Raw genomic sequence first — 13125 nt, forward strand, 5'->3', positions numbered from 1 at the left:
ATATATATATATATATATATATATATATATATATATATATATATATATATATATATATATATATATATATATATATATATATATATATATATATATATATATATATATATATATATATATATATATATATATATATATATATATATATGCATACTCATTAATTAGTATAACTTCAATATCGTTATGTAAATATATCTATTGTATAATCTATTCATCTATACTTGTATTCTTGTATGTAATGTTGTGGTTCTCATTATATTCCTCTATAATCTATACATTTTAGTTACTCCTAACTCCATAATCTATGGTTTTTGAATTTATGTTGTGGTTTCCATTATATTATTTCATAACATCCTTTATGAACATATTTTCCATGACACAAGGATATTAGTAATGACAAATGCGTAAAGTTAATTGATATTGACACACAAACTGTGGGCTGGACAATTTAGCTATTTACAATTTTGTTATGTTTTATTAAAATATATAAGCGTCGAGACTATTTCTTTGATTTTTATTAATTTAGCATTTTTCCTCTCTCTCATTATTATATGACTACTTTAACCAATTAAGGAACACTAATTTAAAAATACGCATTGGGCATTGGTTTAATCACGCAACGCGCGTGTGATAACTAATATATATATAGGTGACTATCCCATGAGAACATGTCCCTATGAGAAAACTAAAAACTAATTTCAACCTTACATCTATAACAATTGAACGAATAAGATCAAATTTTAAAATAACGCGGTGGCATTATTATAATTATTGTCAATTTTACCGTGCAAGTTTTAACACTATACAATGTACTTTTAAATTTATATAGTGCATTTTCACCAACATTACAGTGCAACTTTTAACACTATACAACACACTTTTTAATACTACGTAATAGATAGTGCATTTCTAGATAACTTTTAAAAATATCAACGTAAAAATTAAATTTTAAACCTAAATTGTAAATAATAAACCCTATGCAGTAAAAGTGAACCCCAAATCAAACCCAAAGTTTTTTTTTGCAAAGTTCTCAAGATTGTCCACAAATCCACACAATATTGTTAAAAAGTGCACTCTATAGTATTAAAAAGTGCATTGTATAGTGTTGAAAAATGCACTTTAAAGCTTATAAAATTTGCAAAAGTGTCACTGCATTTTTAAAAAAAAATCACCAAAATCGTGCAATTTTTCTAGATGTAAGGTTCAAATTTAGTTTTAGTTTTAGTTTTCTCATGGAGTATTGGAGTTAATACAACTACAGTCTTTTGAGTATAGTGGTACCACCACTTTTAATCCTAAACTTTCAATTTAACTATCCGCAGTCTTTCAACTTTCAAATTTAACCAATCATTGTCCTTCAACTTTCAAATTAACCACTCATGTTCCTTCAATTTTTAAATTTTTAACCAACCCTAGTCTTAGCTTTGCCCTTAAACTAACGGAAGAACCACAGATAGATAAATTTGAAAGTTGAGGACTAAACATGGCGGTTCCACTATACTCGAAAAACCCCAACTAGTTTTAACTATTTTTCCTGAGAGCAAGTTCTCATATGATCATTTTCCCCCCTCTCTATATATAAACAATTTTTACATTTATTTAAATAAAAATTAAAAAAGAAATATAATAAAACAATATGCTCACCTAAATAATGGTGATGCATAATTTTTTTCAAAATAGAGGATAAGAATTTTTAAAGAATAATAATAACCAATATTAGATTACCTAAGAAAACCAAAAGATTCTCATTCCTTTCAAGATAAGGGAAAAGCTGAAGGCAAACATATGTTCTATAGCAATAATTGGTGCTTGTGATGGATACATAAAACGTTTCAAAGTCGGTTTTTTTTTCCAATATTAAAAAATTAAAAAGAAAATTAATTATTCTTTTCCTCGCAATAATTAAGTCAGTTTACTCGACTCTCATATGGAATTAACTTGTGGGAATTGTACCCGGGTTCTCCCGAAATTCCTCCCCACAAAGAGAGCTCACTTGCAACTTAAGCTACCCCATTGGGTTATTTTTTCTTGTCTAGTTATAATATAAGTTAGGTAAAAAATATTATGCTTTAATCTTTTAAGAACATATTACCCTTAAACCATTAAGTATTGGGTAACACTTGTGTGAGACCGTCTCACAGGTCATATTTTGTACAATTCTATGGGTCGGGTCTATATAATTTGGGTCATAGTATTAATTATAATTTGGCTAGTTGGTCGCTGCGGAAAGTAAAAAACAATCGATCCAACTGTAATGCGCATTTCTACTTCGCTCTGCGTATATATTGGGCTTAATCCCAACCTTTTTCCAAATTAATAGGCAATTAAAACTCCTCTCACTTATCGTAAGAATAAAAATGTAAATTTATATTACATTTTACAAAATATACTAAACTCGTTCATATTCATACATTTTCATTGCATTTTACATTTAGACTATAAAGTATTATGTTTAAGGTTTAAAGTATTAAATATATCTATCTTAAATTATATGTGTACTAGATTAGTGTTATGAAGTATTACATTCAGACTAGAGTTAATTCCATTTTTGCTCCTAGATTTATAGGTGGCAATCCACTTTTAGTCCTTTTTTATTAGAACATCCACATTTGGTCCTAGTATTATTGTGACATGACCATTTTTTGTCCTTTATCAACAAATCAGTTAAAATATCGTTAAATACAAGGATATTTCGGTCTTCAATTATGAATGTTTTCAAAAAAATAAACATAAAAAATATAGCGGTTTAACATACTTTGTATAGAAAAGATTGAAATGACTTTGTATTTAACGATATTTCAACGATTTTGTTGATGGAGGATTAAAATTGGTCATGCCACAATAACACTAAGACCAAATGAGGATGTTTTAATAAAAAAAAAGGACTAAAAGTGGATTGTCTCCTATAAATCTAGGACCAAAAATGGAATTAACTCTTTAGACTATTAAGTATTGTATTTAAGGCTTAAAGTATTAAATATATCTACCTTATTAAACTGTGTACTAGATTAGTGCTATAAAATATTACATTTAAACTATAAAGTATTGTGTTTAAATCTTAAAGTATTAAATATATCTACCTTATATTGTATACTAGATTTGGGCTATGAAGTATTACATTAGGCTATAAAGTATCGTGTTTAAAGCTTAAAGTATTAAATATATCTAACTTAAACCGTGTACTAGATTAGTACTATGAAGTATTACATTTAGCCTATAAAGTATTGTGTTTCAGGCTAAAGGTATTAAATATATCTACCTTAAACTATATACTAAATTAGTGCTATGAAATATTACATTTAGCATGTAAAGTATTGTGTTTAAGACCTAAAGTATTAAATATATCTGTATACTAGTTTTGGGCTTTGAAGTATTATATTTAGGCTATAAAGTATTGTGTTTAAGTCTTAAAGTATTAAATACACAGCCAACCATTTAATTTCAATTTCAGGAAGAAGATTGACAAAAGCTCAATCATAACAAAAAAACTTACACCACAATGATAACATCATCTCCAAAAGCAATCGTCCTGTGGTTGTGGTAAGCAACACTATCTCTAGCTACACAAATCCAAAGACTACATAAACATAGAGCTATGAATCAATACATGATCATCAAAATGAAATCAGTAACCATAACCGAAGCTAAACCGAATCGAAAATGACGATTCTAAAATCTACTCAAAATGGCGATAATCAATAAATCTTTAGGAAACCAGAAACACATACTTATAGAAAGAGAAAATCCTTAAGAATCAGACAACAATGTCGCTTAGGATGATCTATGGATTTCCTTCGATCTGATGTCGCTCAGGCGTCGATGACAGTAGAGGAGGTTTTCTTTCTTCCACATCAAGTCGTGGAAAAAAGTTGCGGACACTCCGATCATCGCAAGATCGAACTTGGTAGCTCATGTTGAGGACGCCGTGGAATCTTCCAGAAGGGCATTCTATTTGGGCGGCTATAAAGGCTGGAGTTCCGGCGGAGTATCCTTGATGCAACCAGAATATCCTTGATGCAGGCAGAATATCCTTAAAACAAACAGATCCAACCAGAATATCCTTGATATAGGCAACGATGTAGAACTCGAACGTGACACCAGAGGTTTCACTTAAGATGAAGTCGGGTGAGATTCAGAAGAGGAACTTGTCGTTACAAGTGGGGTTTTCTCTGCCGAATCGATCAATGGATGTTCTATGCTTGGCGAAGGAGTCGACCCTGGCAAGGGCATATGTTTGCATTCTGCAAAGGTAAGAGTTTGAGATTGTGCGCCACATCTTGACCCATATTATAAAAGATCTGACCCGTCTCACGCAAGTTTTTGTCTTCAAGTATTATGTTAATTAATATTTAATTACTAAATCAATTACCTAATTACATTTAACTTGAATACATTAATTATCAAAATAATTTACATAATTATTAAATACTATACTAAATCAAATATATTTTACTATGAAATATCATTTAGTATTTATATACAGAGTATTTGCAAATTATAATAAATAATTTTTTTTTAAAAAAAATATCAATTTTTTTACAAATAAATGAATCATTTACATTACAATGTAAACCAGGTATAGTAAAAATGTATTTATTTTAATTAATATATTAAAAATAACATATAATAATACATTAAAAACAAACATTTATTCCATTACGTGTTAAGGGTCACATTGATAATGATTGTGAAGTCATAGATCACCAAATACAGGCTGCCACCATTCATCCTCATCGCTGCTTCTGAGTTCTGCCACCACACATTCCAATCTTCTAACCCCATCAACGCCACCTTCCTACCTTAGCTTGAGGCAAAAATTATTCTTTCAACCAACAATTAAGAGCATCCATATCAATTGAAAACTTTACAAAAATTTTTAGGTGCCACTAAAAAAAGAGAGGAGAGTGAGAAAATATATATATATATATATATATATATATATATATATATATATATATATATAACGCAACAAACTGCAGAAACTGCAGATGCATCAGCGGAGCTTGCGTCTTCAACACGCGAGATCCAAGCCGATCCTTTGTTCTTTCTCAATCAGTGGGTCCAATAAAAAATGAATTCTTGCAAGAAAAACAATCCCCAAAAAACCCCACCCCACATCAACAAAAAACCATTCCAATTTTTTTTGCATTGTTCCAAAAACCTCCAAAAATGCACTGCTATGGATGCTCTAAGCACATTCACCATCTACCCACCCTTAATTTCTTCACCAAAAACCAAAATCTCTCACGCCACCACAGCCTTTGAACTCTCCAAGTAAAAGACCGAGAAGAAACCAATTAAAATCCTTCTCTCTTCTTCCTCTAAAAGGTTGGATCCTCAACTCTAGTTCGACCGAGCATTTGAGATGATATAAATCACAGTAACTCAGTAGTTCAACAAATATGACCAAATATCGATGTGCACAAGAAATTTGTCCACTTTAAGCATAATTTCAAACAAATATGACCAAATATCGATTTGCACAAGAAATTTGTCCACTTTACGCATAATTTCAACATTGCTACTGCCGAATTTCAAACCTTAGTCTCTTTCCCTAAAAATTGTCTACTAAACCAATAAGATAAACTCATGCTGGCAAAATCCTTCTCTTAAAGAGTTAAAATTTGGGGATGGGAGAGAGAACAAAAAGGAAGGGCTCCTACCCTTCTGACTTCTTCAAAAATTTGGTCTCTAGAGTTTCTCTCCAGTCCCGTATAGAAGGAACGAATTTATTGATGAAGCAATTTTTATTTCTTTCTTTTTTCTTATTCAATAAAATTTAGACTTATAAGAGATTTACTTCTTGAGAATATACTTATATTTTCTTTATATTTTTTTAAAAAAATACTTGTTATTTTATAAATACTTTTCACTTCAGGTTTTGGCGATTACATACATTACAAGAACTCATTCCAAAAAGACTAATCCATTGAATTAGAAAACCCTTTAAATATAAGTAGTACTCTACAATCTTTTTTTTGGAATCAAAAGATGTAAATTGGTAAGAATACAATAGTGGTAAGAGTAAACCTTTAAGCATGCAGGTAATGTTGGGCAGAAGTAAGTGATGATGGTTGATAGTGAAAATTAGAGTTTAGGTTGACGGTACATTGAAATACAAACAAGAACAAGAGTGGTTTCTGGTTGATTGTTGTGGTCAAATAGTAAGACAATCTGACCGGTATATTCGAACAAGTATGATACACCATATGTTGACTATTATAAAAACAATAATATAATGACAATAGGTAGGGGTATATGGTTGAGGTAAGTAAACCATAGTTTGATTGATAGAGGGATAGGGGCATATTATACATAGTGGATGTAGAAGAAGCCCCCAACTTTGGCCAGGGTTTGTTTATTTTTGAATTGTAAATCCCATAAATACAAAATTTTGAACCATTAACCCATCCATCCTACTGCCTAAAACCCACAATCCAACATTCTCCCCTCCTTTGTTATCACCACCATCAACCATCCATCATCTACCTCCGGCATCGCCACCAACAGCAAACCCCACAACCTCTAAACTTTGTATTTAACACCCTATGCCCCTCTCTACCATCCAACCACCTCACTATTGCTTCCACAAACAAAATATAAAAGGGGCTCTCTCTATTAGGATAATGAGAAAAGAGAAAAGAGAGCTCCTCTATAATGGCCAAAGGCACCAGCCCTCTTCAATTAAAAGAAGAATTAGAAGAAAAAGTGAATTTAAATTAAATGTGGAATGTCGATGAAAAAAAAAACCAAACCAAACCTAAACAAGGTGCAATTGCTCAGATTATTCTCATGCCAATGAAATACTGTGAACTGCCAGAACCCATAAACTAGATAGAAGCGGGAGATAGCAATAGTTACCTGCACCATAAGCCGTTAGAAGATGGCCGTGAAATATGTTAGCTGACAACCTAGCAACTAACATCATTAATTCCATGCAATCAACCAGGGCAGAAGCAAACTTAGAAATATCAGCAGACAAGTTTAACAACTTTGAGAATATCTTTTTCTTTGTTTTTTTACCCCTTGCTTGGGGTGGGGAGGGCAGGAGAGTGCATCAGAACTCAGAAGTAATTAAGTAAATCAGATGTAATAGAGTACCTTGCATAATATGGAATAAAACTTAGCCTTATTCAAAAGATAGAGCAGTAACTAATTTTTGGAAAAGGTACATAAACTTAAATTCTGGAGGGATTGTAGTGGATGTCCTACCTGCTTCTCAATCCAATATAGAAAGAAATACGGTGAAAATTTTACATAGTTTTAGAAACATTCTCAATATAAAAGATGCAAATTGAAGATTCTGGTCTTTAAGCAAAGAGATGTTTTTTTTTTTTTGGGGGGGGGAGGGTTACAATAAAGACGTCATTTGCATTTGTTCCTGGAACTTGGGAAGAATCACCAGTCCAAAACAAAAAGAGTGATGGATTTATGAAGGAATCTGCACAATGAATAGGAAAAATATAAAAAACTTTTGTTTGCAAAAGAATTTTTGCATAGAACAAATAAGTATTGGAAGTTCAAAAAGTTAAATAAAAGTTTTAGTTCATTAGAATCATTAAAAAAAATCAATATAATATGTAGAAAGAAATTTAGAAAAACACCTACAAACATTAGCTCAAAGTCTATTCACGATAAAAGAAAGTTTAGTTGTAAAAGTCCTCAATTAATTTTTGGTAAAATTAGAGAACCATTAGCCATGACACAATATTGCATCATTAGGGGCTTATCCAATCTAGCATAATCTAATACCTCCAGAGACAGTAAACTGGCTTCAAAACATACACTTACCTTAGCAGAGCAGGGAACATGATGGTCAGTTGGACATGACTGAAGTCATTAGATCCATGAAACAGAACTCATAAAAGGCTCCTCCATACTAAGAAAGAAGTGTGCGTACATCAAACAATTATTAAGAAGACCAATTGAGGCAGGACTATGAAAACTTGATAAGAAATGGACATGTAAAAGCAGTGGAAATTATGGGGTAACCTAAGATACAAGTCTGTTAAATTCTATTCAACGGACTCTTTTCTTTCATGTTTATTATATGTTTTTTTTTTTGTTTGGTAAAAAGTACTTGCATAGAAAGAGGTATTATAAATCCTCCAAATCTCTTTGTTTTCTAGCATCCTAGGTAATATTATTGATAAAAATATGCTGAATTATTTCAAGGGAAAAAAAAACAACTATAATAACCATTCTGTTTCTTTTAACCAGTAACTATAATAATAATAATAACAATAACAATAACAATAATAATAATAATAATAATACAAGTTCTCTATTAAGAAAAAATATAACAAAAGATTACATACAAATCATCAAACTATCAGGTCAACTACAAATCTACTAAGCCTTTGGCTTTATTCCCAGTGCAAGTTAGTAGATTATGTTTGGTTTTTAGCATGTTCAATGCAAGATATAGAGTAGCATATAATTTGATTCTTATTATCGGATTGCTCAAATGCATCAAAAACATTCATATGATTTTAGGGCTCCACCATCTATTTCTACCAAAAAGTAAGGCAATATAGGTTATAGATAACTGTATAGAGCAAATATCATAAGACAAACGAATAAACAACATAATAATATGGAGTAATATACCTTCTGCAGTCCTAACGACCACGCCCCATATAGGGAGCACCTCCGTGTGGCCTCACACCTCCATGTCCCATCTGCGGGTATTGATATCCTCCCTGCATTCCTGGCTGAACTCCATAGCCAGCTGCAGCACCCTGGACCCCATATCCTGTCGAGTTGTTCATCCCAGGTGGCACTCCCTGAGGATTCACAGGCCCAAGCCCTCCAAGAAAGTTGCCTATCCCTAATCCACCTCCTTGGGTTGCCAACAATGCTGTCAGTGCCTGCCCAAGAACCGGGGCAACTGCAGGATTGAATCCCACAGGTGCAGGACCAGGTTGTGGGCGAATTAAATGCCCGGTTGAAGTAGCTGCACTTCCAACTCCACCAGCTGAATATTTTCCCTTCTTTGCTGTATGCTGATAGTATTGTTGCTGCTTATGATGATGTTGATGTTGATGGAAATTCTTATTTTGCTTTGGACCATCAATTGCCTTGGAGCAATTCAATTCTTGCCCCTCAAAAATCTTATTGGGCTCCTCCAATGCCTTCTTTGCACTCTCAACTGTCTTGTACACAAACAAGCAGAAACCTTTTGGTTTCCCTGATATCTTATCCAACCCCAATGGTCCCTCCTCAATCTCCCCATACTTAGAAAAGAATGCCAATAATTTCTGGGGATCAAAATCTGCAGAAACATTGCTAACGAAAATCTTCCTCTGAGTATAGTCAGAGACTGGAGGTGTATTAGGAGGTGGAGCAGGTCCAGGACCAGGCCCAGAAGAAGCCAGTTGACACGAGGCCATCCGATTCCCAATCTTCTTCTGAGGCTGTTTCAAAGCTTTCTTAGCTCCACTCCGGTGCTTGAAGAGTATAAATGCATATCCTTTGGATTTCCCGGAGACTTTATCAGTAACGGCCTTGCAGTCCTCGATCTCCCCATAGTTGGCGAACACATTGGTTAGGGTTTCGGCCGTGGCGTCCCATCCCAGACCGTGCACAAAAATTTTCCGATGCGAGGGGTCTTTATCGGCCCATGCCGTAACATTTTTAATGAAATCTGGATGTTTGTTTACAGCCTCTTGCACAATCACCTTCAGCTGCTCCTTGGAGAAGGGTTCCAGAACCTTCTCGAGAGGTTCTTCCTCTAAATCCTCCTCCTCCTCCTCCTCCTCCTCCCCTCCGTTAGCTGTTCCAGCGTCGTCAGAGCAATTTCCTTTCCCCTTTTCAGCACCATTAGAATTACCATTCAAGTCCTCAACTTCCATCTGCTCTCCAACTTCTTTCTCTTGCTCCTTCTCTTCTTCGGCCACTTGATTGGTTGCTTCCGGTTCGGGATCAACTTCTGGTTGCGACTGCTCTTGCTCTTCAACTTTGACTTGTTCCGGTTCCGGTTCCGGTTGGGGTTGAGGTTCGGGCTGGTGTGAAGCCCGAGACTTTCGCTTCTTGGCCATTGCTAGGCTGAATAGTAAAGTTCTCAGATGGGGAAGCTGGCAAGGGTTTCAGAGAAATAAAATCAAGAAAGAGGAAAGCGATAGATATGACGAATCAGCAGCCTAATTTTGCTGTATACAGTGCGTGTATATATATATATATATATATATATATATATATAATATAAACATAATAAATGTGAAGGAAGGTTTGATAACGTATAATAGGAAGGTACGAAGCTAAAAGGGAAAATAGGATCTCTTATTATAAAACGGATCAAAGCCCCGATTCGATATATAAAGTCGCTTAAAGGCTCGGCGGATTGGCAGTGGGCCTTCCTAGTGTCCGAGCACTCTTTAAGACTTAACTTAGAATCCAGCCAAAAGTCCTTCTCTCTCCTTATTAATGCAGTATTTATAAGAGGGGAAAGTGCGACTTCCGGCGCTCCTGCATGACGAGCATGTGGCGGACATGCATCCACCAAGCTTCCCGCCCAGGTGGGAGATAGCACGTGGCGGCCCCGATAGGACAGCTATCCGTCAATCAAGGTCACGTCCGACCCGATTAGCCCAGACCATAATACCCAACCGAACGGGAGATGACCGAGCGCTTTTAGGTTGGGTTCGGATGGTACCCGACCGTATGGTTAGCCCAGCACACCTAGAGTATATTTACTATCAAAGGTTATACCCTCATTTATGTCCGTCTTTTCCGTTAAGTTTTATTGTACATTATGCTATAAAAGTTGTATTACATAATATTTTGGACAAATACACCCCTACCGTTATAACTTCCGTTATCTTTTTCACTATTGTTACTATGCACATGCATCCACCATATATTTTTTTATCTTCTTCAATAATAATAATAATATCCAACTTATAAAAATATTTTACATTATTATTATTATTATTATTATTTACTATATTAAAATTTTAATAAATTTAAAATTTTAATACAAAATACTAATATTAGGCACCTATTTTTTACGTGCATAAGAAAAACTAGTATATATATATATGTGTGTGTGTGTGTGTGTGTGCGCGCGTGTGCGCGCGTGTGTTCAAATGTGGGCCGCGCCTTCCCGTACGGTCGGTGCGGTATAAACCACTATGTATACAAATATACACCACTCAATGTTAGAAAATGCACCACAATGAAAATATACAAAAACATCAAAAAACACACCACACACTCAAAATAATGCACCATAACTCCCCTACCCCTAATGGTGCATTTCCTAACACTGTGTGGTGTATATTTACATACCTAGTGGTGTGTTTTTTGGTGATGCGTACCTAATGGTGCATATTTGTGTTGTGCATATTTGTGTTTTGCATATTTGTGTTGTGCATTTTCTAACATTGAGTGGTGTATAAATGGGTTTAGAGGAAAAAATATTCTTATCTCTCAGACTTGAATTTCTAACGTGTATAACTCAATACTTGCAATTCGTAGTTCCGTTATCTTCAAGTCTGCATGTGTATTTATAGCTTGGTAAATCTATATACCCGTTGTTGATCTCCAAATCTTGATCATCCATTTGATCTGATAGCATTTGTCAACTTGATCTGCAAGACTTGATGGCTTTTTGTCAGATAGGTTTGAAATTTTGCATCTTTAACATTTCCAAAAGTCCTCTAAATCTGACTTTGATCAGTAATAGAACTTCTAGCCACCATTTTTAACTAAATTGCATCTTCAAATAATGTGAACAATTGATGACTTGTTGCTTTCTTGATCAAGTGAATCTAGTTGATCTCTCAAATAATTCGAATTGTTGAATATATAATTTCTTCAAAAAAATCTTGATCTCCTTCGTAATTTAGATCTCAACTCCAAGTTGAAATAATTTTTGCAATATTTGAATTATTGCTTCCAAGGGTCATCCTCTTGCTAAAAATAGAAATTAACCTCTTCTCTTTTGTAAGATAGAGGTCATCTTCATACTTAGTTTCTTTCCAAATATAGAAGTAAACATCATCATCCTTTTCGCCTTTTCAATTTACCATAGGTTAGCCTTTTCTTAATTATAGGAGCTAATCATTATCCTCCTAAATTTTACTACCACTTCAGTTTCTTTTCCAATTAAGATACCAAGTCAACCTCCTTTTAATAAATTACCAAGTAACCTGGACGAAGATTCGAAGAGCGAAGACTTTGAAGACCGAGAGGTTGCAAAAACCGAATGATGGAAGGGTCTGCCCTTGTGTATTATCAAGACCGAGTGATAAGAAAGATCATTCGAGGAGTTAAGGGACAATTGGTAAAGTCAACCATCGTATCTCATCGTATCCGAGAATACCTAAGGTTCGAGGTGTTATATTAGTTAACATTTCTGCTGGACTCCTACAAACATTATCCGAGCACAAAAGCAAGCTCAAACTCTTTCTAAGAGTAGAAGTTTACATCTAGTATTCAAAGAAGTCTTGAACTGCTTCAAGTGTGATTATCTAGATCTACTCAAGCCAAGGCATCCATTTGGAGAATAAGAAACTTTATTTCTTTAACACTTGTAAACTCTATTCGGAGAAGTAGAAAGAGACGGAGCAAACTTTGTAAGAGTTGAAAAACCTAGTGTAACAATTCATCGCCGTCTTTGTGTTCAAGGGTGATCTATTGGTGGTTTTTGTACTAAGGGGATTTAGTGCAAACCTTCACTGGTTGTAAAGAAAAGTGGAGTAGGCTTCGTTAACAACCGAACCACTATAAAAACTCTCTCTCTCTCTCTCCCTCCCTCCCTCCCTCTCTCTCTCTCTCTCTCTCTTTGCTTTTGCATATCATTCACGATCTAACTTAACATTTTAACAAGCAAACCAAACGCACAAAGAACGTAAAAAGGGTTAAAACAATTATTTATGTTGTGCATTCAAACTCTGAACGATTTGTTAAGCTTACCTTTCGAGTAGACTTAACATTCGCAAATAATTTTCAAAATGTTGAGCGAGTCTATTCATCCCCCCCCCCCCCCCCCCCCCCCCCCCCCCCCCCCCCCCCCCCCCCCCCCCCCCCCCCCCCCCCCCCCCCCCCCCCCCCCCCCCCCCCCCCCCCCCCCCCCCCCCCCCCCCCCCCCCCCCCCCCCCCCCCCCCCCCCCCCCCCCCCCC

The 13125-nt window shown here is 34.9% G+C and overlaps 1 protein-coding gene and 1 long non-coding RNA gene across 3 annotated transcripts; both read right to left on the reverse strand.

Annotated features, from left to right (window-relative positions):
• Nucleotides 1-3422: 3422 nt before the first annotated feature.
• Nucleotides 3423-4892, reverse strand: LOC116004480. Its single transcript, XR_004094806.1, has 2 exons — nt 4661-4892; nt 3423-4241 (listed from the first exon to the last, which is right to left on the reverse strand). It is a non-coding gene; the product is annotated as an uncharacterized LOC116004480 (long non-coding RNA).
• Nucleotides 4893-7112: 2220 nt separating this feature from the next.
• On the reverse strand, nt 7113-10145 carry LOC116004479 (UBP1-associated protein 2B-like). 2 transcript variants are annotated; one of them, XR_004094805.1, is made up of 3 exons: nt 8611-10145; nt 7792-7879; nt 7113-7441 (listed from the first exon to the last, which is right to left on the reverse strand). XR_004094805.1 is itself a non-coding variant. In XM_031244544.1 (2 exons), exon 1 carries the CDS (start codon nt 10038-10040, stop codon nt 8622-8624), a length of 1419 nt encoding a protein of 472 aa, XP_031100404.1. In that variant the 5' UTR covers nt 10041-10145; the 3' UTR covers nt 7198-7441; nt 8611-8621. The 2 variants fall into 2 exon arrangements, 1 of the variants encoding a protein (XP_031100404.1); XM_031244544.1 differs by lacking the exon at nt 7792-7879 and having other exon boundaries at nt 7198-7441.
• Nucleotides 10146-13125: the final 2980 nt, after the last annotated feature.

Source organism: Ipomoea triloba, chromosome 14 (assembly GCF_003576645.1).
Source record: "Ipomoea triloba cultivar NCNSP0323 chromosome 14, ASM357664v1".
Classification (NCBI taxonomy): Eukaryota; Viridiplantae; Streptophyta; class Magnoliopsida; order Solanales; family Convolvulaceae; genus Ipomoea; species Ipomoea triloba.

What these genes read in the sequence shown, in the direction of transcription:
- LOC116004479 (XM_031244544.1), bottom strand. Translation starts at nt 10,040, where the DNA reads ATGGCCAAGAAGCGAAAGTCTCGGGCTTCACACCAGCCCGAACCTCAA.